Here is a 25572-nt window from a genome sequence, read left to right as displayed (position 1 = left end):
GATAAGGTGATCTCCATCCTCTTGGGTTCTCAGGGACTTTCCACCTCTCGGACTTATGTGCGCATTTGATGTCTCTTTGAGGAGTGGTGTTCCGTGTGTGGCGTGGTTCCCCTTTGTGCTTCTTTGCCTCACATCTTGGAGTTTTTGCAGGATGTTCTGGAGCGGGGCCTTGCCTGGTCTTTCCTAGGGGTTCAGATAGCGTCTTTATCTTCTTTTCGCAACCTGTTGCATGGTCGGCGTTTGGCCTCTTCTCTAGATGTGATTTGATTCTTGAGAGTGGTGAAATTGCTCTGGCCTCCTGTTCGTCCGTCGGTTCCATCCTGGGATCTTAATCTGATCCTTTCCATGCTCATTTGTCCTCCTTTTGAGCCTCTCACCTCCTACACGTTGAAGGACCTTACTCTTAAGGCAGTGTTCCTGGTGGCCATTACTTCCATAAGATGCGTTTCTGAACTGGAGGCCTTTTCATGTTAGGCCTCCCTTCTGGAGTTCTCTAGGGAGTGGGTCTTCCAAAGATGGTTTCACCTTTTTATGTCATCTAGTCCATTGTCCTTCCAGTCTTGGGTAATTGGGAGGGCTCTTTGAAGCAGAGACAGTTGCTCCAAATTGGATGTCCGAAGGGTTCTTCACTCTTAGTTCAGCGGACCCAGGAGTTCCGTCAGTTGGATCATCTTTTTTGTCCTTTTAACAGGTCCTCATAAGGGGGACGGTGCTTCCAAGGCTACTAATGTGCGCTGGATCAAGGAGGCTATTGCTTTGGCGTACCTTCTTCAAAAGAATCCTCTTCCAGATTTTCGCAAAGCTCATTCCACCTGGGATCAGGCAGCCTCTTGGGCTGAGAATTTTCTTGTGCCTCTGGAGGAGTGTGTGGCGCAGTGGTTGGATCTACAGCCTCAGCACCCTGGGGTTGTGGGTTCAAACCCCGCACTGCTCCTTGTGACCCTGGGCAAGTCACTTAATCCTCCATAGCCCCAGGTACGTTAGATAGATTGTGAGCCCACCGGGACAGAGAGGGAAAATGTTTGAGTACCTGATTGTAAAAACCGCTTAGATAACCTTGATAGGCGGTATATAAAATCCTAATAATAATAATAATAATAATAATAATTTAAAGCTGTGATTTGGTATTCTCTACATTCCTTTGTTCGCCTCTACAGTGTGGACATTCAGGCACATTGGGACGCGGTGTTCGGTGAGCGTGTTCTTGTGATGGTGGTTCAAGAGTCCCACCCATGATGGGTATTGCTTTGGTACGTACCATCCATTATCCCAGGACAAGCAGGCATGATATTCTCACATGTGGGTGACGTCATCTACGGAACCCCAGCGCGGACAGCTTTTCAAGCAAACTTGCTAGAAGTTTCAAGTTTGCACACTGCACCACGCATGTGCATGCCTTCTCGCCCACTAGAGGGCGCATCCCACCTCGTGGTCCTCAGTTCAATTTTTTTCCGCGGAGCCAGAAAGCCCTGTGGATTTGAGCTCCAGTTTTGTATTGCCTTTCTGCTGCCGCGTTTCGTTTTTTCGTTCGATTCGCGGTGCTCCTTTCTTTTTTGTGTTTTTCCTTCGTTTAAAAAAAAAAAAAAAAATTTTTCTTTTCGTTGGGCTCCGGGGGCTCCCGGCAGCCGTGGCCGCGGGACGTCGGTCGTTCCCGGCCTCCTTTTCCGTTGATGTCCCGTCCTGTTACGGGATTTAAGAAGTGCAGCCGGTGTGAGAGGTTACTTTCCATCACTGACCCTCACCGGTGGTGCATTGTTTGTCTCGGGCCGGATCATCCGACAGCTTCGTGTGATCGCTGTGCTACTTTTCAGGCCAGAGCCCTCCGCCGCCGAAAGGCCAGAATGGCGGAATTGTTCGCCGTGGACGCGCCGGCTAAGGCCTCGACGTCGGCCTCGGCCCCGGCCCCGGCCTTGACCTCGGCCTCGGCGTCCTCGGGAGCCTCGGCTTCGCCTCGGCCCTCGACTTCGAAGGCGTCCTCGGGAAAACCGGCTTCGGGTAAGTCCTCTGTTCCATCCCCGTCAGCGAAGAAGCCATCCTCTGCTCCGGCTAAGGCGAGTGGGTCGACCCCGGCCCCGCCTCGGACCCCGGCTTCGCACACCCCGAGGGAATACTCGAGACCGAGGTTGCCCTCCAGGGAGTGTGCTCCGGACCCGGAACTCCCGACCTTCGTGGGGATTCCGGCCTTTCAGGACCTCCTCCGAGCTCTTATTTCATCGGAGCTGTCGGGGGCCCTGGAAGTGTTGCAGCGAGCTGCGGTTCCGGCGGCCTCGACCTCGCAGGCCTCGGCCGGGGCGCCCTCGACCTCGGAGGCCCCGGCCTCGGCGCCCTCGACCTCGGGAGCCCCGGCCTCGGTGGCCTCGGTCTCGGGTACTGTGGCCCCTTTAACCTCGGCCCCGGCTGTGCCCTCGACCTCGACCTCGGGGGGGCCGCCTGAGCGGAGTGTGCGGCCCAAGGAAAAGTTTCGCAGAGTGCGCCGTATTTCCTCCTCTTCCTCCTCGAGGTCTTCCCGGGACGCCTCGCCCTCGACGCGATCTCGGACGGGGCGCCGATCGAGGAAGTCGAAGCGCCCGCGGGGCTCGCCTCGGAGGCACGATCGTTCCTCGCCGCTCGGGGGCGAGGCGCTGCAGGTATCGGAGTTGCGCCTCGACAACCCGAGGCTCCTCCGATCACCTCATGGGAAGTCTTCCCGTGCCGCCTCACCGAGGAAGTGGGAGAGTGCCCCCCGGACCCCGGGGTCCTCACCCAAGGGTTCTTCGAGGCGAAGAAATTCTCCTTCCCCCTCGAGGGCCTTGGAAAGAGAATCCTGGGGCTCGGGGTCGGTCAGGGATCCTCATTATTCCCATGAGGCCTCTCCCCTCTCCTCGGTGGGGAGGTCGAGAACCCCGTCTCCTCCAGCCAGGCCGTCCTCATTTTTCACTTTTGTTCAGGACATGGCCCGAGCCCTGGGGTTGGACCTTATGGTCGGTTCCCAATATTCAAAAGAATTTTTGGAGGAGCAAGACCTTCCCACTCCTCCTAGGGAGGTGCCTAGGCTCCCCCTCAACAGAGTCCTCCTGCAGACCTGGTTGAAGAATTTGTCGAACCCTCTTACAGTCACGTCTGTGCCTTCTAAAATGGAAGCGAAGTATAGGACGGTGCCCCCTAAAGGGTTTGAAAAGGCGCAGCTCTCCCACCAGTCCCTTCTGGTGGAGTCTGCCCTTAAGAAATCACAGCCCTCACGGGTTTCTGCGGCGGTTCCACCCGGCTGGGAGGGGCGGACCCTGGACAAGTTTGGCCGTCGCCTCTATTCAAATTCCCTGATGGCCACCAGGGTTCTAAATTATGCCTTCACCTTTTCCTCCTATTTGCGTGGCATGGTGAAGGACCTTCCTCAATATCGAGACTCCTTACCGGACTCCCAAAGAGCAGGATTTGATAAGTTTATGTCCAACCTGTCTCAATTGCGGTTGTACCTCTTTCATGCGGTGTACGATGCATTTGAGCTGGTTTCGAGGGTGTCGGCCTTCGCAGTGGCCATGCGCCGTCTGGCCTGGCTTCGCACCCTCGATATGGACCCAAACCTGCAGGAACATCTTGCAGACTTGCCTTGTGTGGGGTCCGAGTTATTTGATGAGTCCTTAGATGCGGCGACCAAGCGGTTGTCGGAGCAGGAGCGCTCGTTAGCATCCCTGGTCCGCCCCAAACCTAGGCCCCCGCAGCAGAAACCTTTCCGTCCTCCGCCGCGCCGATACCCTCAGAAGTCGACTCCGGCTTTTTCAAGGCCGCCTCCGAGACGTCCGTCTCAGCGAGGCAGAGGGGGACAAACCCAAGCCCCGGCGCAGGGTCCTTCTAAACCCGCGCCTTCTTTTTGACGGGCTGAGCAGACGGGGCGGGTTCCCCTCCGCGAAATCACAGGAACTCCTTCCCATCGGGGGGCGTCTTCGGTTCTTCCACATGGCATGGACCGAGATAACATCAGACGCTTGGGTGCTCCGGACCGTCTCCGAGGGCTACTCGCTCAACTTTGTGTCCTCGCCTCCGGATCATCCCCCAAGGGTGGCCTCTTGCAACCGAGCACAACTTCCGATCCTTCTGGCCGAGGCCAGGGCTCTGTTGGTGCTTCGGGCGGTCGAACCGGTCTCCAAGGACCAGCGGGGTACGGGGTTTTACTCCCGTTACTTTTTGGTCCCAAAAAAGACCGGGGACCTACGCCCCATACTGGACCTCAGGAAGCTCAACAAATTCCTGGTCCGGGAGAAGTTTCGAATGCTGTCTCTCCCGGTTTTATATCCTCTCTTGGAGGGAGGGGACTGGATGTGCTCCCTCGACTTGAGGGAAGCATACACCCATGTTCCGGTGCATCCCGCCTTCCGAAGATTTTTACGATTCCAGGTGGGAGATCTACACCTTCAGTACAGGGTCCTGCCCTTCGGCCTGGCCTCGTCCCCCCGAGTCTTCACGAAGTGCATGGTGGTGGTCGCGGCAGCCCTGAGGTCTCGTGGGCTTCATGTGTTCCCTTACCTGGACGATTGGCTCATCAAAGCCCCGACCAGGGAGGGGGTTATCTCAGCGACCCGACAGTCTATTGCCTTCCTGCAGAGCCTCGGGTTCGAGATAAACTTTCCAAAATCACAGTTGTGCCCGGCTCAGTCTCTTCAATTTATAGGCGCAGTGCTGGACACTGTGTGCCTGCGCTCGTATCTCCCGCCCCAGCGGTTGGAAGCCTTGGTGCGGATGGGCCGTCAGGTCTCTCAACTGTCGGTGGTATCGGCCCAGCGCATGATGATGCTGCTCGGCCATATGGCGTCGACGGTCCACGTCACTCCGTTCGCCAGGCTGCACCTGAGGTTGCCTCAGTGGACCCTAGCTTCCCAGTGGCGTCAGGAGTGCGATCCGGTGTCTCGTCTCATTGCGGTGACTCCGCTTTTGCGGAAATCGCTGCGTTGGTGGACCGACTCTTCAAATCTGTCCAAGGGTTTACTGTTTCTCACCCCTCCTTTTTGCAAGGTTCTGACCACAGACTCCTCGGAGTACGCGTGGGGAGCCCACCTCGACGGTCTTCGAACGCAGGGCCTGTGGTCTGCCGAGGACCGTCGGTGTCACATCAACGTGCTAGAACTTCGGGCCATCTTTCTGGCGGTTCGAGCATTCGTCCACATATTGCAGAATCAGGTAGTCCTCGTCCGCACGGACAACCAAGTGGCGATGTACTATGTGAACAAGCAGGGTGGAATGGGTTCTTGGCCCCTCTGCTCGGAGGCTCTTCGCCTTTGGGAGTGGGCGGTCTCCCGGAACATCTTCCTTCGGGCGGTTTACATCCAGGGAGAACAGAACTGTCTGGCAGACAAACTCAGTCGACTTCTGCAGCCGCACGAGTGGACTCTACACTCCGGAGTCCTGCGCGAGGTTTTCGCTCGCTGGGGAACGCCGCAGGTGGATCTGTTTGCCTCTCCGGAGACCCGCAAACTGCCCCTGTATTGTTCTCGGATGTACTCCCGGGACCGTCTGGAGGCCGATGCCTTCCTTCTCGATTGGGAAGGGAGGTTCCTGTATGCGTTCCCTCCCTTTCCTCTGATCATGCGAACGTTAGTACATCTCAAATCGTCCGCTGCCACGATGATTCTCATTGCACCTCGGTGGCCGCGTCAGCACTGGTTCTCCCTGCTGCTTCAGCTCAGTACCAGGGAGCCTCTTCTTCTGCCTGTGTTTCCTTCTCTGCTGTCTCAGAGTCAAGGATCCATGTTGCATCCCAATCTGCAGTCATTACACCTGACAGCTTGGTTTCTTGCTCCTTAACTTCGCCTGATCTGTCTCAATCTGTGAGGGAGGTGTTGGAAGCCTCCCGCAAGATTTCGACTAGGCTTTGTTATTCGCAGAAATGGACCAGGTTTTCCACCTGGTGTTCGTCTTTTCACCTGGATCCGGTTTCGGTTCCGGTGTCCTCGGTTTTGGACTATTTATTTCACCTGTCGCACTCTGGTTTGAAAACCACTTCTGTGCGTGTTCATCTTAGTGCTATTTCTGCTTTCCATCAACATCTGGATGGGCGTCCTCTGTCGATCCATCCTTTGGTGACACGCTTCATGAAAGGGTTACTCAGGGTTTGTCCCCCTCTTAAGCCTCCTTCAGTCGTGTGGGATTTGAATGTGGTTTTAGCTCACCTGATGAAACCTCCTTTTGAGCCACTTAACAAGTCTCTCTTGAAATTTCTGACTTGGAAGGTGATTTTTCTAATTGCCCTCACATCCGCTAGGCGGATTGGGGAGTTGCAAGCTTTGGTTGCGGATCCTCCTTTCACTGTCTTCCATCATGACAAGGTGGTTCTCTGCACCCATCCTAAGTTTTTGCCTAAAGTTGTCTCTGATTTCCACCTCAATCAGTCCATTGTCCTTCCTGTGTTCTTTCTAAGCCCCACTCCCATCCTGGCGAGACGGCGCTTCACACGCTTGACTGTAAGAGGGCGTTGGCATATTACCTTCAACGCACCAGGTCGCATAGGAAGGTTCCTCAATTGTTTTTGTCCTTCGATCCTAATCGATTAGGGCATCCTGTTTCCAAGCGCACTCTGTCTAACTGGTTAGCTGCTTGTATTTCTTTTTGCTATGCTCAGGCTGGACTTCCGCCCCCGGGTCGAGTCACGGGGCATAAGGTCCGAGCAATGGCAGCTTCGGTTGCTTTCCTCCGATCCACTCCTATGGAGGACATATGTAAAGCTGCCACTTGGTCTTCGGTTCATACGTTCACCTCTCATTACTGTCTGGACACTTTGTCCAGAAGCGACGGCCGGTTTGGCCAGTCGGTGTTGCGTAACCTGTTTTCCTGAATTGCCATCCTCCCACCTGCCCTTTTTTGGTTGGCTTGGAGGTCACCCACATGTGAGAATATCATGCCTGCTTGTCCTGGGATAAAGCACAGTTACTTACCGTAACAGGTGTTATCCAGGGACAGCAGGCATATATTCTCACAACCCGCCCGCCTCCCCGGGGATGGCTTCTCTGCTAGTTATGGAACTGAGGACCACGAGGTGGGATGCGCCCTCTAGTGGGCGAGAAGGCATGCACATGCGTGGTGCAGTGTGCAAACTTGAAACTTCTAGCAAGTTTGCTTGAAAAGCTGTCCGCGCTGGGGCTCCGTAGATGACGTCACCCACATGTGAGAATATATGCCTGCTGTCCCTGGATAACACCTGTTACGGTAAGTAACTGTGCTTTCTGTTCCAGTCTGGAGGGAAGCTATTTTCTTTCTTTTAGGGCTAGATGCACTAAAGTCAGTCAGTAATACCGACTGGATTGCAGAAGAGCGATCGATGCGCTAACAAGTTTGTATGCAAATGATTTGCACGCAAATTCGACAAATCAGTCACTCTGTGAACGATTTGACACATGTGCAGAGCCCTAACTGCAGTGACTTGGGAAGCAGCTTTTTCTTTTTTTAATGGCTTAGATGTTATGTACGTGTTACACATGCATGATCTGCCCCATTTAACGCCCCCCCCCCCCATGCTGATGGCCCTCCCAATGACCCCCCACGGAAGCAAAAATGGCAGAAGGGATGCCTACTTCCTCCTTCCTGGCCGAATATTCCCGCACCATTCCCCCACCCAGTCCTGGAACCCCCCACACCACCGAACCCCCTCCAACCATCTTCTACCTTCCCCCTTCCTCCTAGAAAAAAAAGCAGGAGGGATGCCCACTCCCTTGTGCCACCGTATGTTCCCCCAAACCCCCTATATCTTGGTAGATGAGAGCTGGAGGGAAGTATGCTCCCTCCAGCTCCGAGGGCCTGACTGTGGAAAACATCTGGCCTTCCTCTCGTCGGTGCACCATGTGATCCCTCTGTATCCCATGTGATGCACAGGGAGGGGCCTGAGGTCTGACGTATGAGCAAATCAGACCTTAGGCCTCCGCCCTGTGCATCACATGAGATACAGAGGGAGGAACCTAAGCCCCTCCCAAGTGATGTAAGTGCATCAATCGCTTGGCTACTTTGCATGGGGTTTTAGCTAATTTGCATGGCCAGATCAGAAAATGGGCGATCAAGGGGAAAAACATGTGTTTATGAATCGGGTCGATAATAGCAATCGTAGCTAAACCTGTGAAAACAGATTTAGCGATAATCGCTGACTTTAGTGCATCTAGCCCTTAGTCCCTCCAGACTGGCACAGACCCCCACCCTGTCGTTTTCTTTGGTGTTTTTGCGAAGAGTATGTTTTTTTTCTGTGGTATTTTTTGGTCTTGATTTTTGGGGAGTATAATAAGAGCTGCAGTATATGGTTTGTCTGGTTTAGCTGGCAGACTGTGGGGACATTTTTGAAGGTTTTTGTTCTATTCAGTATCCAACAGTGTTCCCAGGTCCAATGCGGACACTTAATTTGTCTTCTCCATGTGAGAGTGGAGTTGGTATGTTTCTTATTCACAGTTATAAAGTTCTTTGTTAGTTTCTGCTTGACTGTTTGTCAGACTGATTGTAGATGGGACTGCACAGCCCACTTGTACTGCTGCCAGAAGTCAATGTGTACGTCTGGTAGCGCTGTAGAAATAATTAATAGTAGTAATAGTAGTCTCTACCTGCTGGCAGAGGAACGTAAACCCATCCATTCTGTATCTGTCTGGAGGGACTAAAAGAAAGAAAATTAGCAGGTAAGAACCTAATTTCTCCTTATCTCTTAGTAACCTCCCGGTTAGGTTATTAAACCTGCTTTCTGTCAAACCTTATCTGCACATGTGGTTAACAGACTAATACCAGGGGATTTGCTGCAACAACTTGATTACCTGTTAAATTCAGAGCACTTTTTAATTTTGCAGAATTTGGCTTTTGGACTTTTCCTATTGGTTAACTACCTATAATGGTACAGCCCCTGTTAGTCTTCAGGATCTAGCCAAGGTGGTTTTCTGAAGGTCATTGCTTTGAAGGATAAGCATTTGAATTGGAGTCGGATCAGAACCACCTCAGTCACCACACTGTTTTTGGGATAGATTGCCTGCTATATTTAGGACAGAACTTCCCAAACTGTGGGTTAGGATACCAAATGGGGATCACAAAACTTGCATTCAGGGTCATGATCTGGGTGACCATTCCACGGGTACATCATTTTATTCTTTACCTTTGGGGGGAGGAGCGGAATCAGAGCTTCGTTTGGATGCAATCATGGTGTCATGGCCACAAAAAGATTGATAAGCACTGGTTTAGAATAGGATCCATTTAAAAACCTTTTTTCCCCCCCTAACAAATGAATCAAATTGAAGTACATGAAGCCTTAAAAACCAATGATGAGAAGGATTGTAAATCCTGATTCAAGAATTTGTAAAGGTGTTATGAAAGTATGGTTTGATTTAAGCATAAAGAGTGGTGTGAGTAACAGCTATAAATTTTAGTTGAGGTTTGAATAGGCCAAACTTTTTTTAATTTCTGCTGGTTGTGATAGCTGTTGCCATGTTTTGTTTTATTTCTAAACTTTTTAAAATTTTTGGGTTTTGCTTTTTATTGTTAGCTGCAAACAAAGCTAACACTATGAATGGCTTTATTACTTAAAGAGTGGTATACAAATGTATTAGATGATAAAGTATGCCCTAGGATAACAAAGGGTGCCTTTTTGAAGTGATGTGTTAATGTAGGTTTTAAATGAGTCAATTCCTCCATCTCCCCAAGAGTTTTTCTTAGGTAAGCCATGACAGAGAGGCTCATTATTCAACTGATGTGAACATGAATGCCTTCTATAGCAACTTTTTCTTGTTTCTCACAGGAGTATGCAATTAACTGCCATGTAATCACCTGGGAGAGGATCCTCAGCCATTTTGACATATTTGCATTTGGGCACTTTTGGGGCTGGGCCATGAAGGCTCTCCTGATCCGGAGCTATGGGCTGTGCTGGACAATAAGCATCACCTGGGAGGTCACAGAGGTAGGTTCAGAACTGCTGGGATATCAGTTGAACAGAACAGCAACAGGATCTGTGCTTAACAACCATTCTGTCTCTGGGAGAGTTAGGGGACGGCGCTTAGGCTGGCATCTGCACCTAGAAGTGATCTTTATAGCAGTTAGAAACAATGTAGTGAAAAACAATGAACATTATTGTACTGTGGGTTGTGCCATTATAAGAACATAAGCAGTGCCTCTGCCGGGTCAGACCAGAGGTCCATCCCGCCCAGCAGTCTGCCCCCACGGCGGCCCAACAGGTCATGACTTGTACTAAACTAAACTACTCATACCAAACTAAACGACTGATACTAAACTAAACTACATATACTTAAACTCTACTCTTAATTTACTGTATACTCCCTGTATTTAACTACTTCGCAGTCCTGTATGTCCAAACATTTAACCTATAGAACATCTTATTTGTCTAATTACTCTCCATTGTGTATGTTTATCTGTAGACCGTTCTGAGCTACTGGGAGAACGGGATAAAAATCTAAATAAATAAATAAATAAAATAAATAAATGACCTGCCTTAATCACCAGAAGGGGCCCCCTTGCCCCCTAGGTTTCTCATCGAAGTCCTATCTTCCCATCAATGTCCTAACCCTCCGGCCTTGCACATGCACGACCTGGTGAGCTGTCTATACTTATGCAACACCCCAGCACCTCCCTCAGTACCCCACGATCCCCTTTTCTTTCAGGGATCTGTCCAATCCCTGTTTGAATCCCTGTACTGTACTCTGCCGGATCACTTCCTCCGGGAGCGCATTCCATTTGTCCACGACCCTTTGGGTGAAGAAAAACTTCCTTGCATTTGATTTGAACCTATCTCCCTTCAGTTTCTCTGAGTGCCCCCTCGTACCTGTCGTCCCTTTTAGTCTGAAGAACCTGTCCCTGTCCACCCTCTCTATGCCCCTAAGTATTTTGAAGGTCTCTATCATATCCCCCCTGAGCCTCCTCTTTTCCAGAGAGAAGAGCCCCAGTTTATCCAGCCTCTCAGCATATGGGCAGTTTTCCAGCCCTCTTACCAGTTTCGTTGCCCTCCTTTGGACTCTCTCAAGAACTGCCATGTCCTTCTTGAGGTGCGGCGACCAATATTGAACGCAGTATTCCAGATGTGGGCGCACCATCGCTCGATACAGCGGCATGATGACTTCCTGCGTCCTGGTTGATATGCCCCTCTTGATGATGCCCAGCATCCTGTTGGCTTTCTTCGAGGCTGCTGCACACTGTGCGGATGGTTTCATGGATGGATCCACTAGCACACCCAAGTCTCTCTCAAGTCCGGTGTCTTCCAGCAATCTCCCCCCCATTTTATACTCGAACAACGGGTTCTGTTTCCCTATGTGCATGACCTTGCATTTATCTACGTTAAAGCGCATTTGCCATTTGTTTGCCCAGTCATCCAGCTTATCGAGGTCCCTTTGCAGTTCCTCACACTCCTCCCTGGTCCTAACTCTGGCGCAGAGTTTGGTATCGTCTGCAAATTTTATAACCTCACACTTTGCCTCCGTTTCCAGGTCATTGATAAATATGTTGAAGAGTAGCGGCCCCAGCACCGATCCCTGCGGCACACCGCTCGTGACTCCCCGCCAGTCAGGATATTGGCCCTTTACTCCGACCCTCTGTAGTCTACCTGACAGCCAGTGCTTGATCCATCTGTATACATCCCCGCCCACCCCGTGGTTCCACAGCTTCCTAAGCAGCCTTTCATGTGGCACCTTGTCAAAGGCCTTTTGAAAATCGAGGTAAATGATGTCTATGGGTTCCCCTTTGTCCACCTGACTGCTTATTCCCTCAAAGAAGTACAGAAGGTTTGTCAGGCACGACCTTCCCTTACAGAATCCGTGCTGGCTTGTCCGCAGTAGGCCATTTTTCTCGATGTGCTCGCAAATGCTGTCCTTGATCATTGCTTCCACCATCTTCCCTATAACTGAAGTCAGGCTCACCGGCCTGTAGTTCCCGGGGTCACCTCTCGATCCCTTCTTAAAGATAGGTGTGACATTCGCCAGTTTCCAGTCCTCTGGTACCTCTCCAGTTTTCAAGAATAGGTTGCAAACATGCTGGATTGCGCCCGCTATTTCCTGACTTAGTTCCTTTAGAACCCTTGGGTGGATCCCGTCCGGTCCCGGTGATTTGCCGCTTTTCAGTCTGTCAATCTGCTTGAGGACATCCTCCCGACTTACCTCTATATGCCCCAATCTTTTGGCCTGCTCCCCACTCATGAGCTCCTCTGAGTCCGGTATATTGGACGTGTCCTCGCTCGTGAAGACCGACGAGAAGAACGTGTTCAACCTCTCAGCTACCTCTTTATCCTCCTTAATCACTCCTTTCCTATCCCCATCGTCCAATGGCCCCACCTCCTCTCTCACTGGTTGCTTCCCCTTTACATAACTGAAGAATGCCTTGAAGTTTTTCGCCTCCCTGGCCAGCCCCTCCTCGTATTTCCCTTTTGCTTTTCTAACCTCTCGGTGGCATTCCTTTTGGCATTTCCTGTGCTCCTGGTGATTTTCCTCCGTTGGATCCCTCTTCCATTTCCGGAAGGACACTTTCTTGTCACTGATTACCCTCTTTACTTCAGGTGTCATCCAAACCGGGTCTTTTGACCGCTTGTTCTTGCGGCCTTTCCTGAAACTAGGGATGTACAGTTTTTGTGCTTCCTGCAGTGTGTCCCTGAGAAGGGTCCAGGCGCTCCCTACAGTCTCCATCCTAAAGCCGTTCCTGAGCTTCCTCCCCACCATTTTCCTCATAGCAACATAGTTCCCTTTCCTGAAGTTGAGCGCAATCGTTGCGGTCCTCCCCACTATGGGTGACCCTCTTTCTAATGTGAATCTGATCACGTTGTGATCACTGTTGCCTAGTGTTCCTCCCACTTCTACCCCTCTTGCAGGCCCCCCTAATCCTAAGCTCAAATAATCAATATGAAGGGGAAAGGGGGGGTTATATATGTCTTTATAAAACTTTTTTTTCTGTTACCCACTGAGAAATTTATTTATTTAACACATTTATATACCGCCTAGAATCTAGGCAGTTTCCAGTATCAGGTACTCTCACACAGACCTGCTTCAGTTCCTTGTATTCCAACTATGCACCAGCACTCACTCTATTCAAAGAGAATTAAGAAAAATTAAATTTGTAGAATGGTTAACACAGAGAGAGACTAATCAGTCCTGGGAACTTCCTGAAAGAAAAAGCACCAAAGGCGTTCACCTGGGTGTATCCTCAGCGCATGAGCGCTCCTGATTGGTGTAGCTCGACTTTACTACAGGAAGAGGCAGTTGGAGCAGACCGTGAATGAGCGAGTCCGTGATTTGTGAACCGCGAATGCGTGGGGGAACACTGTATTCAATTTTGTGTCACCTTCTATAAGGCAGAGGAGGAGATGGGTCTGAAGGTAATCCATAATGACTCTGACTTATCTCTGTGTTCCTCCAGTGACTATACTTCAGCTGTCAGCAGATGAGTCATTATGGAATACGTTCAGACCCATCTCCTCTACCTCATGGAAGGTCACCCCCAGAGAGTCTGTCTTTTATTAAGTACATCAGACAGACGGGGCAAGCACTCCCGATAAATATGGAGTCTGAAACAGAGCCTCGGCACAACTTATGAATACACTTGATTATTAAGAGTGACCTACAGCAGTGGTTCCCAACCCTGTCCTGGAGGACTACCAGCCAGTAAGGTTTTCAGGATAGCCCTAATGAATATGCATGAAGCAGATTTGCATGCCTGTCACTTCCATTATATGTAAATCTCTCTCATGCATATTCATTAGGGCTATCCCAAAAACCTGACTGGCTGATAGTTCTTCAGGACAGTGTTGGGAACCATTGGCCTAAAGGTTGTATAAAGGTTCCTCTTCACAACCTCATGAAAGCAGCCTTGTTTAAAAACTGGGAATCTACACTTCATGTCCCAGTAGCTCCACAAAATACCGAATTCAGTCTTGTCCTGGTTTTGATAAACCACAGCTATAACACCAGTCTCTCATTGTAGAGACCGCCTTAAAAAGGCTCATAGCTCCAGCACTCTTCCTGGAAGAGTAGGCAGAACTCTGGATAAGTTTGGCTAGAGAGTAATTCAGGGCTCTATGCTATCAAATAAAATCCTGAACTATAATTTTTTTTTACGACATTCTATCTAACTAAAGTCTCTCATACAAAAAATGTCTCTTTATGACTAGTATATTCCATCAGAACATTTCTTCTCTTTTCAAAATCACTTGCATGATTTCTGGAGACCAGGAAGTGCATGGTATAATCTATATTTGATACTTTTGATAATACTTCTTGCATCTCTGAGGTCTCCATAGCCATGTGAAGACAAACCTGGCTGAGAATCTCAGATCTCGATACTAACTTTCAAGACCATCTGTCCAAAATACCCTGTTTAGGGGATAATGTACTTGGAAGCCATTTAGAGGAAGCCACACAAAATTGAAAGGCATAGTGACTGCATGACTACTTGTCTTCCTCAAAATCTCATTAGTCTCAGCAACCATGAAGATATTCCAACATCTCCAGGAGATCTACTTATTATCCAGGGTGTCCTAGGTAACAGAAGCAGCAGAATCTAATCTAAAACACAGCTTATTAGTCGCACTATACCAAAAAGGTTCAAGGCGATTTACATCCAAAGAAGCCATAAAATCTATGGGAGAATACAAAAGCAACCAATTAAAATATCATGAATATTACAAGACATCTGTGGCACATCATAGAGAATGACACGGTGACAGAATTCATCACCGTTTCCGTCTCCGCAGATAACAGCAGGAAACAATTCCGTGCCATTCTTTAATGTCTATCTCAACTTCAGTCCTTCTACACCAGCATTCTTCAATGCAAGGCTTGAGGGTCCATGGTTGTGCCAATTCATACTCTAATTCTTCCCTCTCTCCTTAAAAGAATGACATGGAAATGGTTTCCTGGGGTTATCCTTAGGGAAAGGAATGGTGATGAATTTTGTCACCGTGTCACATCAATCCAAGCAACAGAAATCCTTTTGACTTACTTCTAGAGAGCATAGTCAGTATTTGTCAACCTTTACCCCAAACTCTACCCATAGGAGGTCAGCTCATCCATTACCATCAACACTGGTCCTTAATAACATCAGATCATTGGGTTCTTCAAGTGATCAGTCAGGGCTATGCTATCTGTTTACAGAAGAAACCTCCAAACCATCCTCCAAAAGAGTCTCTTTTCAACTCCTAGCAGAAGACCTCCTTCACCAGGAGATCTTAGCCCTCCAACTCAGTATCATAGAATAGGTTTCCATGCAGGAGAGGGACCGATAGTTCTACTCAAAAGTATTTCCTTATATTGATAAAGACCAGAGGTCTCCATCCAATTCTGGACCCTAAGCTGTCTTCAAATACTTGATGAAAGAGAAGTTTCACATGGTCTCACCAGAAACCTTGTTACCACTATTAGAGAAGAACGACTGGCTCTGCTCTCTAGACCTAGACCTCAAAGAGGCATACATAGATATTTCCATCCTACCTGCTCACAGGAAATACCTCCACTTTTGAGTGGGAACATGCCATTTGGTTTGGCATAGGCACTCACAGTTTTCACGAAGTGCTTAGTAGCAGTAACTACATTCCTCCGTTCATAGAGTTTTCACGTGTTCTCTTACTTTGACAATTGGTTGGTCAAGGCTTCCATGCCTCAACTGGCTTTCCAATCCATGACTGCTACAGTTTGCCTTCTAGCACTCCTAGGTTTTCCAGTGAATAACGAGAAGTCTTATTTAAAACCTACTCAAACTCTGCCTACCTACAGGAAAACAGAACATCTTAGCTAACAAGTTGAGCAGACTCTTTCTATCGCATGAGTGGTCACTCAATCCACCACTCTGTGCCAGATCTTTGTGGATTGGGGAACCCCAGAGGTAGATCTCTTTGCATCCCCCCACAACCACAAACTTACACTCTTCTAGACTCTACATTCTCGGTCATCTGGAATCGGATACATTCTTCCTCAGCTGGCGGGACAAATTTCTTTATGCTTTCTTCCCAATTCCTTTAGTCAGGAAGACTCTTCTCAAGCTTCGACAAGACCAAGCCACTATGATTCTCATAGCACCTCGGTTGCCACGTCAATCTTGGTTCCCTTTTCTCCTCTAACTCAGTGCACGGGAACCCATTCCACCTCCAGTATTTCTAACATTGCTGACACAGAACCAGGGATCTCTGCTCCATCCCAGTCTACATTCATTAGCTCTCATAATGTGGTTTCTTAATCCCAGCGAATAGATGTTTTCACACTATGTGCACCAGTGTCAGCCATCATTGAAGCTTCCAGGAAACCTTCCTCACAGCGTTGCTACCATTTCAAGTGGACTCGCTTCACAGCCTGGTGTATTCTTAACTGACTGGATCCAATCACCTGTCCTCTGCCATCAGCCCTGGATTATCTTCTCTATCTCTGGTCACAAGACTACTTCAATCACAGTTCATCTCAGTGCTATTAGTGCTTTTTATACGCCACTGGACAAAAAGCCATCCTTTGGTTTCCAGTTTCATGAAAGGCCTGTATCATACTAAACCACCAATGAAGCCTCCTTCAGTGACTTGGGATCTTAATGTTGTACTTTTCCACTCTAATGAAGCCTCCATTTGAACCACTCTTCACGTCATCTCTCAAGTATCTCACTTGGAAAGTAATATTCTTCATATCTCTTACAACTGCATGCAGGGTCTGTGAACTGCAGGTGCTAGTGTCAAATCCACCTTATACAATATTCTACCACAATAAGGTAGTTCTTCATACTCATCTGTAATTCCCAAAGGTCGTCTCTGAATTTCATTTGAACCAGTCTATAGTTCTTCCTGTCTTCTTTCCAAGAACTCGCTCTCATCCTGGTAAACGTGCTCTTGCTTATTACGTGGATTGGACCAGACCTCACAGAACTTCCGCTCAGCTGTTCCTTTCATTTGATCCTAATAGACTCGGAATTCCTCTGACCAATGGCAACTTCAATAGCTCATCTACATTCTATTTCCATTACGGACATCTATAAAGCAGCCATCTGGTCCTAGTTCACATCTTCACATTCTACTACTGTTTGGAGAATTATTCCAAATGAGAGAGTCAATTTGGCCAAGCTGTTCTACAAAAGTTTATTCTCTGTTTAGATGCAAACTGCCCTCCAACTCTGTTGGTTTTGTCAGGCTCATGGTAGTTGTCAATAACCCTGTTCTCAGAGACATAATCCTGGCAGCTAGATAGTCCCACATGTGAGAATATACTGCATGTTTGTCCTTGGATAAAGCAAAGTGTTATCTGAGGAGAGCAGGCAGACAGTCTCACAACCTTCCCACCTTTCCTGGTTTGCTTCTTAGCTTTATTACTGAACTGATGGCCCCCCATGAACCAGCTCTGGGCAGGAAGGCACAGATACATACTTGGTGCAGGCGGTCTTCAAGATTTTTAAAGTGACAGTGCACTCGTTGTCATCCACGGAGCCCTGTACGGACAGTCATCACCCACATGTGACAAATATCTGCCTGCTGTCCTCGGATAACACCTACTACAGGTAAGTAACTTTGCATTTTGGACACTCATAAAAGTACAGAATGGGACCTGGATTTTCTAAAAAAGATGTTTTCTCCCATAATATCCAGGTTTTATTGTAAACTGCCTAAATCTGCATAGACTTGGTGGTATATCAAATTTTAATAAACTGTACTACTGGTATTACTTGTAATTTCTGCAGTGCTGTACATTTGAAATGTAATAGATGGTCTGTCTAATTTGGACAGAAAGGACATATAGGAGTTAAGGAGTTTCTTGTAGAGAGAATGATATGACGGACATAGATAATTTTGCAGTGAGTGGGAGTTAGGCGTTGAAAGCAGCCTCGAAAAAGTGGGCTTTTAGCTTGGATTTGACTACTGTTAGAGACTGAGTCTGATGTAGAAACTTAGAAACTGACGGCAGAAAAGGGCCACGGCCCATCTAGTCTGCCCACATCAATGACCCACCCTTACCTACCTTTATGAAGTGATTCTACGTGCCAATCCCATTTTTTCTTAAAATCTGGCACGCTGCTGGCCTCAATTACCTGCAGTGGAAGATCATTCCAGCGATCAATCACTCTTTCGGTGAAGAAATATTTTCTGGTGTCACCATGAAATTTCCCACCCCTGAGTTTCAGCAGATGCCCTCTCGTTGCCGTGGGCCCCCTGAGAAAAAAGATATCTTCTTCCAGGTAGTCTGCTCCATGCATACGGCACAGCAAGATAGAAAGGATGGCGTCTGGAGTTGAAAGCAGAGGAAAAGGGTACAGATAGGAGGGACTTGCTCGATGAACGGAGTTCACGGGGGAGCATAGGGGGAGATATGTGAGGAGAGAGATTGAGAGGCTGCAGAGTGAATGCACTTGTAGGTCAGTAAGAAGAGTTTGAGTTGTATTCGGAAATAGATAGGGAGCTAATGAAGTGACTTGAGGAGAATGGTAATGTGAGTATGGCTGCTCTCACAGAATATAAGTCATGCAGCAGAATTTTGCACGGATTGAAGCTGAGAGAGATGGTTGAGTGGAAGACCTGAAAGAAGCAAACTGCAGTAACCTAAGTGAGAGGTGATGAGAGTGTGGATAAAGGTTTTGGTAGTGTGCTCAGAAAGAAGAGGTTGGATTTTGGTAATATAGAGGAATAAGCAACAGGCTTTAGCAGTTTGTTGGTTCTGAGTGGAGGAGAGAAAGGAGTCAAAGATGACCCCAAGATTGTAAGCTGATGAGACAGGTAAGAGGAGAGTGTTATCCACAGAAATAGAGAATGGGGGAGAGGTGGAGGTGGGTTTAAAGATAAGGAGCTCGGTTTTGGCCATATTCAGTAATAGATAGCGGTAAGACATCCAGGTGGCAGTGTCGGATAGACAGGTTGAGACTCGGGTCTGGTTTCCTGTAGATATCTTTCTCTTTAATGGCTCTGCTCAGGGCAGGAGCATAGGAGGATTGCTCCTGCTTCGGTTCACCGCTGGACCACCAGGGTGTGCAAGATACGGCAACCAGAAGATCCAGGCAGGGGAAGGAGGTGAGAAGTTCACCATCTTGCTTCTCCCCTGCCCAATCATCGACGCACCAGACCAGCCTGAGCCCTGCCACTCTACCAAGTGGCCTCTCTTCAGCCCTATTAAAGGGCCAGCAACAATGTGGGCCTCTCCTGCCAGTGGGCTATGCTAAAGGGCCATTTGTGGGGCCCTTCGTGCAGATTGATGAGGACTGAACAAGAAACAATACTCCACTAACTCCAAGTCTAAGTAATCCCCCTCAAGTAGAAATTGCCCACTATTGAACGCAATCTTCCTCTATCACTCATCACCGTAAATTCTTCATCTACAAGATAACCACAACAACCAATCTAAACATATCCCTCCAAGGCCTCACAAGCTCCATAGATTACATACTTCACTTCACTGCAGCCATGAAGGAGCTCCATACACTATTCATACTTTTCCTAGTCCTTACAAGCCTCACAGCAGCCAAACTAACACAATCTACCAGAAGAACTTTTCCTACATGGTTCTCTAACAGTCACGTACTAAGACGTTGTGAAACCCCCTGGCAAACAAACTCACACTACACAGACCACGCCATCTTAACTCACAATCCCATCCTCACTATCACCAGCAATTGCCCCACATACAAAAAGAAATCCAGATCTGCTTACACCAATTCCTGCCCAAACCTGAAACATCCATACAGTTCCCCACCATGCATACAAAAATGCAACTACCCCTATACCATGTATTTATATCAATACCAGATAGGTAGTCAACAAATTACTACTACTGAATGAACTGATAACTACCAACGATCTAGACCTTGCCTTTTTCTCGGAAACCTGGCTCAAGGACAAAACAAGCCTATAACTAACCTAACTGTGTCCCCCTGGTTATAGTATTATCCAAACGCCCAGGCCAGGAAAGCAAGAAGGTCTGGCTGTAATCTACAAAACTTCTTCAACATCACCTTAACTAATTCCTCAATCCTGCATGACATTGGCTATATCTAAGGAGAAAAAGGGGGTATTTCGGATAATCTATCAATATATTTGAACAACTTTCTTAACGCAGTAGTGTCAAAACTTTTATTCAGATTTCATATGATATTTCAGTGCCCACTTAATTATAAACCATTCATATGGTGCCCCACTTCAACAACAAACTCACCCATATGAGAAATAAATTAGGAGGTTGAAGTATCATATAGATATTAAATTCTCAGTAAAGAGACCTATTTATAACACGGATGTTATTTCAAGTCCTCATCCTGGATTCATGTGATATATTAATTTACTTTGATACCTCCTACCCACCCTTTAAATTTTTATCTTTATTTTTGTCTGATTTTAAATTCCTATTAACTTATTTAAAACTATGGAGAAATAACTTTAATGTTGCATCACAAAAATTCATTAAAATCAATGCGGTGATTCATCAGATACTAAGTTCAAAAAAATCACTGGTTCAACAACCAATAAATAATAGTGAATTAATGAGAACAGCAACACTTAATCTTTGTAGCTTTTATGCTGATGCCAACGTTGGAAAGATGAAAACTGGGCATACAAGCTATTGCAACACAAGAGCTGAAAAGGCCTTCCCTTGGTTCACAGCCACCTTAAAAGCAGAAAAACAAACCTGCCGCAAACTTGAGAGAAAATAGCAAAAAGTAACTTACCTGAACACAAAATAGCATGAAGGTATGCAATCAATAAATACAAATGCAACATTGTTGAGGTAAAAAAAAGAAGCCCACTATGCTCAAGAAATTGAAAATGACAACTTCAATATCAAAAAACTGTTCTACTTACTACATACCATGACTACACCCCCTGACTTAGGTCTATCTGAAAAGATCTCACAGCCTAATGGCCATATCCTCGCCAACCATTTCCTCAAGAAGATAAAGACCATACAACAAGAAGTCAAAACTGCTTCCATTATAACAGCTCTAGTTCACTCACCACTACAAAAACCTCCAACCCCTGTGCTGCTGCCCAAATCTGGAGCACGTTTTCACCACTAGAAAATTCTGACAAAGATAAACTCCTAAAGAAACTCCTCTCGAAGCAGCATCCTTGATAAATGCCCCAGCTGGTTATTAGTCACTGCACCAGATCACATGACTGGCTGGCTCACTCACCTTCTGAATGGTTAACTTCACCATGGCCAACTCCCACCTCCACATGGGTCAGATTGCACTCGCCCCAATTCCCAAGACCTCAAACACTGACCTAACAAATCCTGCGAATTACAGGCCTATAACTAGCATCCCAACACTCACCAAACTTTTAGAAACACATAAGTAAACAATTCTCAACCTGTATTGAAAAACACTCCTGCCTTCACCACACTCAGTTCGGATTTCGCCCACAATAAAGCAAGGAGCTGCTTCTACTAACCTTAACTACCAAAGTCAAGCAAATACTAAGCAAAGGACATCAAGTCATCCTTCAATTTGATATTTCTGCAGTGTTTGACTCCGTCAATCACCAACTACTCCGAAACACACTCAGTGAAATAGGCATAACAGGCACAGAATGCAACTGGTTCAAAGACTTCCTACAGAATAGGAATTACCTTATCCAGAAAGAAAACAAATTCTAAAAAAAGCTAGCAGACATTTTGTGGTGTCCCTCAAGGATCCCCCCCTATCACCTATACTCAACAAACTATTTATGAGCTCCCTAGGCAACATTACCTTCAGCAACAATGAAAGCCTATTATCATACACCGATGACATACTCCTCATCCCAATAGAATTCAACTCCAAAGACATCCCTCAGAGAATTGCCAACAACACAGAAAAGATACAAATGTGGGCCACACTCAAAAAGCTCAAACTGAACACAGCAAAAACAAAAGTATTGTGGTTTCACAGATCGAGACGTTCAAGTATCTTACGGGCCGCATCGAGGCGGAGGAAGATATCTTCTTTTTCAAGGGTCCCACGACAACAAGAGGGCATCCGTTGAAAATCAGGGGCGGGAAACTACGAGGTGACACCAGGAAATTCTTTTTCACTGAAAGAGTGGTTGATCGCTGGAATAGTCTTCCACTACAGGTGATTGAGGCCAGCAGCGTGCCTGATTTTAAGGCCAAATGGGATCGGCACATGGGATCTAGTCACAGGGCAAAGGTAGGGGAGGGACATTAGGGTGGGCAGACTAGATGGGCCGTGGGCCCTTATCTGCCGTCTATTTCTATGTTCTATGTTCCATGAAAACAGTCCCTACAGCCGTCACTGCCCACAGGAACCAAACTAGAAATCAACAAAACCTCCAAAATACTCTTGAGTCATACTAGACTCGACTCTCTCCTATGAACCCCAGATCTCCAACATACGAAGTAAGACCTTCTATAGCATGAGACAACTCCAACTGATCAGACCCTTCTGCCACAGTCATCACTTCACAATACTGACACAGATTTTAGTACTGTCTCTACTGGACTATTGTAACTCACTTTATGCAGGTATAAACATCACCCTCACCTGCAGACCTCAATTGATTCAAAACACGGCAATATGGCTAATCTTCAAACTGAAAAAATATGACTCCATCTCACCCTACTTCAACAAACTTTACTGGCTACCAATCACTGCAAGCATTAAATTCAAAATATCATGCATAATGTATCACATCTTATATGTGAGCTCAGCTTCACCTCTCATAAATCTTTTCATCAATTCTTTATCCAATTCAATCAGAAACATTAAGAAACTCCTTCTTATCCTTACATCTCCTAAAGGAATAAAATACAAGCGCACATTTAACACATTTATCACCTACATTGATGCAAAGACCTGGAACAGCCTCTCAATAGATATCAAAACCAAACCCTGCTATCTCAATTTCAGAAAAAACTAAAGACTCTTCTCTTCAAGGCAATATACTCCACTGACTCAGAGATTTTAATTCCTTCTGATGTAAATTGTACCTCTAATTCTTCTCATTAACACCCAATTAGAAGACTATTCTCCTCCCCTCTCCTCCTCCTGCTTCTATCTCCTCTCCCCTCTCTCTTTCTTTTGCTTTCACTCAAATTGTACGTCGCCTTGAACCTAATTAGGCGTAGAGCGACTCACAAATTGGAGAGGTAGATTTATGAGTTATCAGCATAAAGATGATACTGAAAACTATGGGAGGAAATCAGTGCACCAAAAGAATTGGTTTATATTGAAAAAAAAGATAGATTCCAAGACAGATTCTTGACAGTGGGATAGCAGTGGAGGAGGATCCCCCATTGCATACACTGAAAGTGCAATGGGAGAGATAGAAAGAAAAACAGGAGAGAACAAAACCTGGAATCTGTTATTTTTCCATAGTTTAAAATGCTCATATTTTTCTTATACATTTCTCCTGTCAAGGGGAAATATGCATTTTAAAGAAGAAATTCCCCTACCTAGAAGAATGGTTAATGTTTTTGGAGCTAGTTATAAAATGTTCTTTTCTTGCATCATGTTTGCTCTGCTCTTTAGCTCTTCTTCATGCATCTCCTGCCCAACTTTGCTGAGTGCTGGTGGGATCAGGTCATTCTGGATATCCTGCTGTGTAATGGTGGTGGCATCTGGTTGGGCATGGTGGTCTGCCACTTCTTGGAAATGAGGACCTACCACTGGGCAAGCTTCAAGTAGGTCTGCTTAAATATAACACCACTTTTTGCATTTCATTGTCAGTGAGAGGTTAACCACATTGTCAAGAGCCACTTACATTTTTAAAGTGTCTGTGTATTTTTTTAATTGTTGTGGCATGTTCAGGGGGTTATTTTATTAAACATTTTCACATTTAAGACCTGTTTGACATTAAGAAAAATGGTATTATAGAACTGTGCAGCTGCATTCACGTGTAGAAAGTAGGCCAAAAAAGAGTACACCTTGTTTTATGCAATCTTTGTGTTGATGATCACAAGTGCATAGTTTGGAGCATATTTATAAAATATGCAAGTACACATGTAAGGGGTATTCTCTGAGGTCAAGCAGGCATAGGTGGGTGGTGTCATCCATGGAACCTGGTAAGGACACTGCCAAGTGCACTGTCACTTTAAATATTTAGACAGTGCCCATACTGCACACATGATGTCAGCTTGTGGGACCATCAGTTCTTAGTTTTCTGCAGAGCTGAGAAGCTGTATCTTTCATTTTTTCTCAACGCATCAAACTTAGATATCTTTTTATGCATTCCCGGTTTAATTTTATTGTAGTTTTCTTCATAATCTTCCATTTTCCCTCAAATTTAGTTAATTTTCTTCATTTTTGTTTTTGTGGCCTTTGGGCTACTTTGAGATATTTTTCACCCTAGCGAGTGTGAACAGTTTTCAATATGCTTTTCACTCAAGTTCCCCAGGCCATCGAGCATTTTGATTTTGTGTTGGCTGTTTTTCCCTCCATGTAAGAGGATGCCAATCAGCTTCTAAAAATGTGCTCAATGTAATTGGACTTTTTCAGGCTATGAACCCCATAATTAGTGTGTTCAGTGACTCAATCGTGATCATTGGGACATTCGCTGTGACCTCTGTCTGCGTATGCAAAGGAAGAGACAGCCTGACAACTTCAGTGTGAAGAACTTTTTTTGGTTCAACATTGAGCATGGGAGATCAGGACCTGATGCAAAACCTGCATTGACACCGGCATAGAGAGTGTTGAGCATTGGGCTTTCTTCAAAGGCAAGACTCGTCGTCATCTTCCTCCATGCCCGTTTTGGGGAAGGTAGCACATAAGAAAGCTAAGAAGTAATTTGTGTATGGCATTAGGTAAATTGAATGGTTCAGTTTTACTGTTATATAAATACAAATATATGACTTCTTGGGAATTATATCAGTCTTGAGCTTACACATGGTGAGTGGAAGATAGTGATTCATGACATGTATAAATCTTCTCTTTGTGTGTTAATAAAGGAAAATGCTTATAGGGTTCTTACAAGATGGTATTATACACCAGACAAAATTAAAGCAATGTTCCCTAATATTGCTACTGATGTATGTTGGCACTGTTTACTAGAAAAAGGTAAATTTTTATCACATATGGTGGACTTGTTGGTTGATACAATATTTTTGGTCTTCAGTTGTCAAGGCTATGGGGTTAGGTTTGGGCACACCCATTTTGCTGGACCCCAGGGTGTATGTTGGGACTGTTTCTGACTGGGATGTACCGTGTCAGAGAAAAAGTGCAGCGGAGGCTATGGGCAGCCTATTGGAATTGTTGCTGTGCTGGCATTCCTCTGCAGATCATAATTACTTTAAAAATTAGGCCAAGGGAGCGCCGGACAAGGGTGAAGACAAGAAACTTGCTGGCACACAGGATCCCTGGAGTAGTTCTTATTGAAGTACATGGATGGGGGAGGGGGTTCAAAGAATGGGAGATATGCCAGAGCAGCCAGACAAGGCAACATATTTACCAGCAGTAGGTTCCTTAGAAATTTCTAGAACTAGGGGTCATGATGTGAAGATCCAAGGAGTTGGATTCAGAAACGTTGTCAGGGCATTTATTATTTTTTTTTTTTCAGAGAAGGGATGGTAGATGCCTGGAATGCTCTTGGAATTGATGGTGCATAGAGACCTGCAGGAGAATTCATAAAGGGGTAGAATAAATCCAAAGAATTCTATTCTGTTTCTTATAGGCCGCAAATATCGGCTAGGATTCTGTGCAGATCACAAAAAAATC

General features: G+C 46.6%; 1 protein-coding gene across 1 annotated transcript in view; it reads left to right on the top strand.

Annotated features, from left to right (window-relative positions):
• Window positions 1-25572, top strand: part of PTDSS1 (phosphatidylserine synthase 1) — a 150483-nt gene that overhangs the window by 41873 nt on the left and 83038 nt on the right. The window contains exons 5-6 of the mRNA XM_033933165.1: window positions 9722-9880; window positions 23392-23543. Of these exons, the coding sequence (XP_033789056.1) occupies window positions 9722-9880; window positions 23392-23543 (311 nt within the window). The remainder of the gene's footprint in view (window positions 1-9721; window positions 9881-23391; window positions 23544-25572) is intronic.

Source organism: Geotrypetes seraphini, chromosome 2, assembly GCF_902459505.1.
Source record: "Geotrypetes seraphini chromosome 2, aGeoSer1.1, whole genome shotgun sequence".
In the NCBI taxonomy this organism is placed as follows: Eukaryota; Metazoa; Chordata; class Amphibia; order Gymnophiona; family Dermophiidae; genus Geotrypetes; species Geotrypetes seraphini.
The sequence above is the reverse complement of the archived record's forward strand: the minus strand, read 5'-3'. Positions and strand labels throughout refer to the sequence as shown.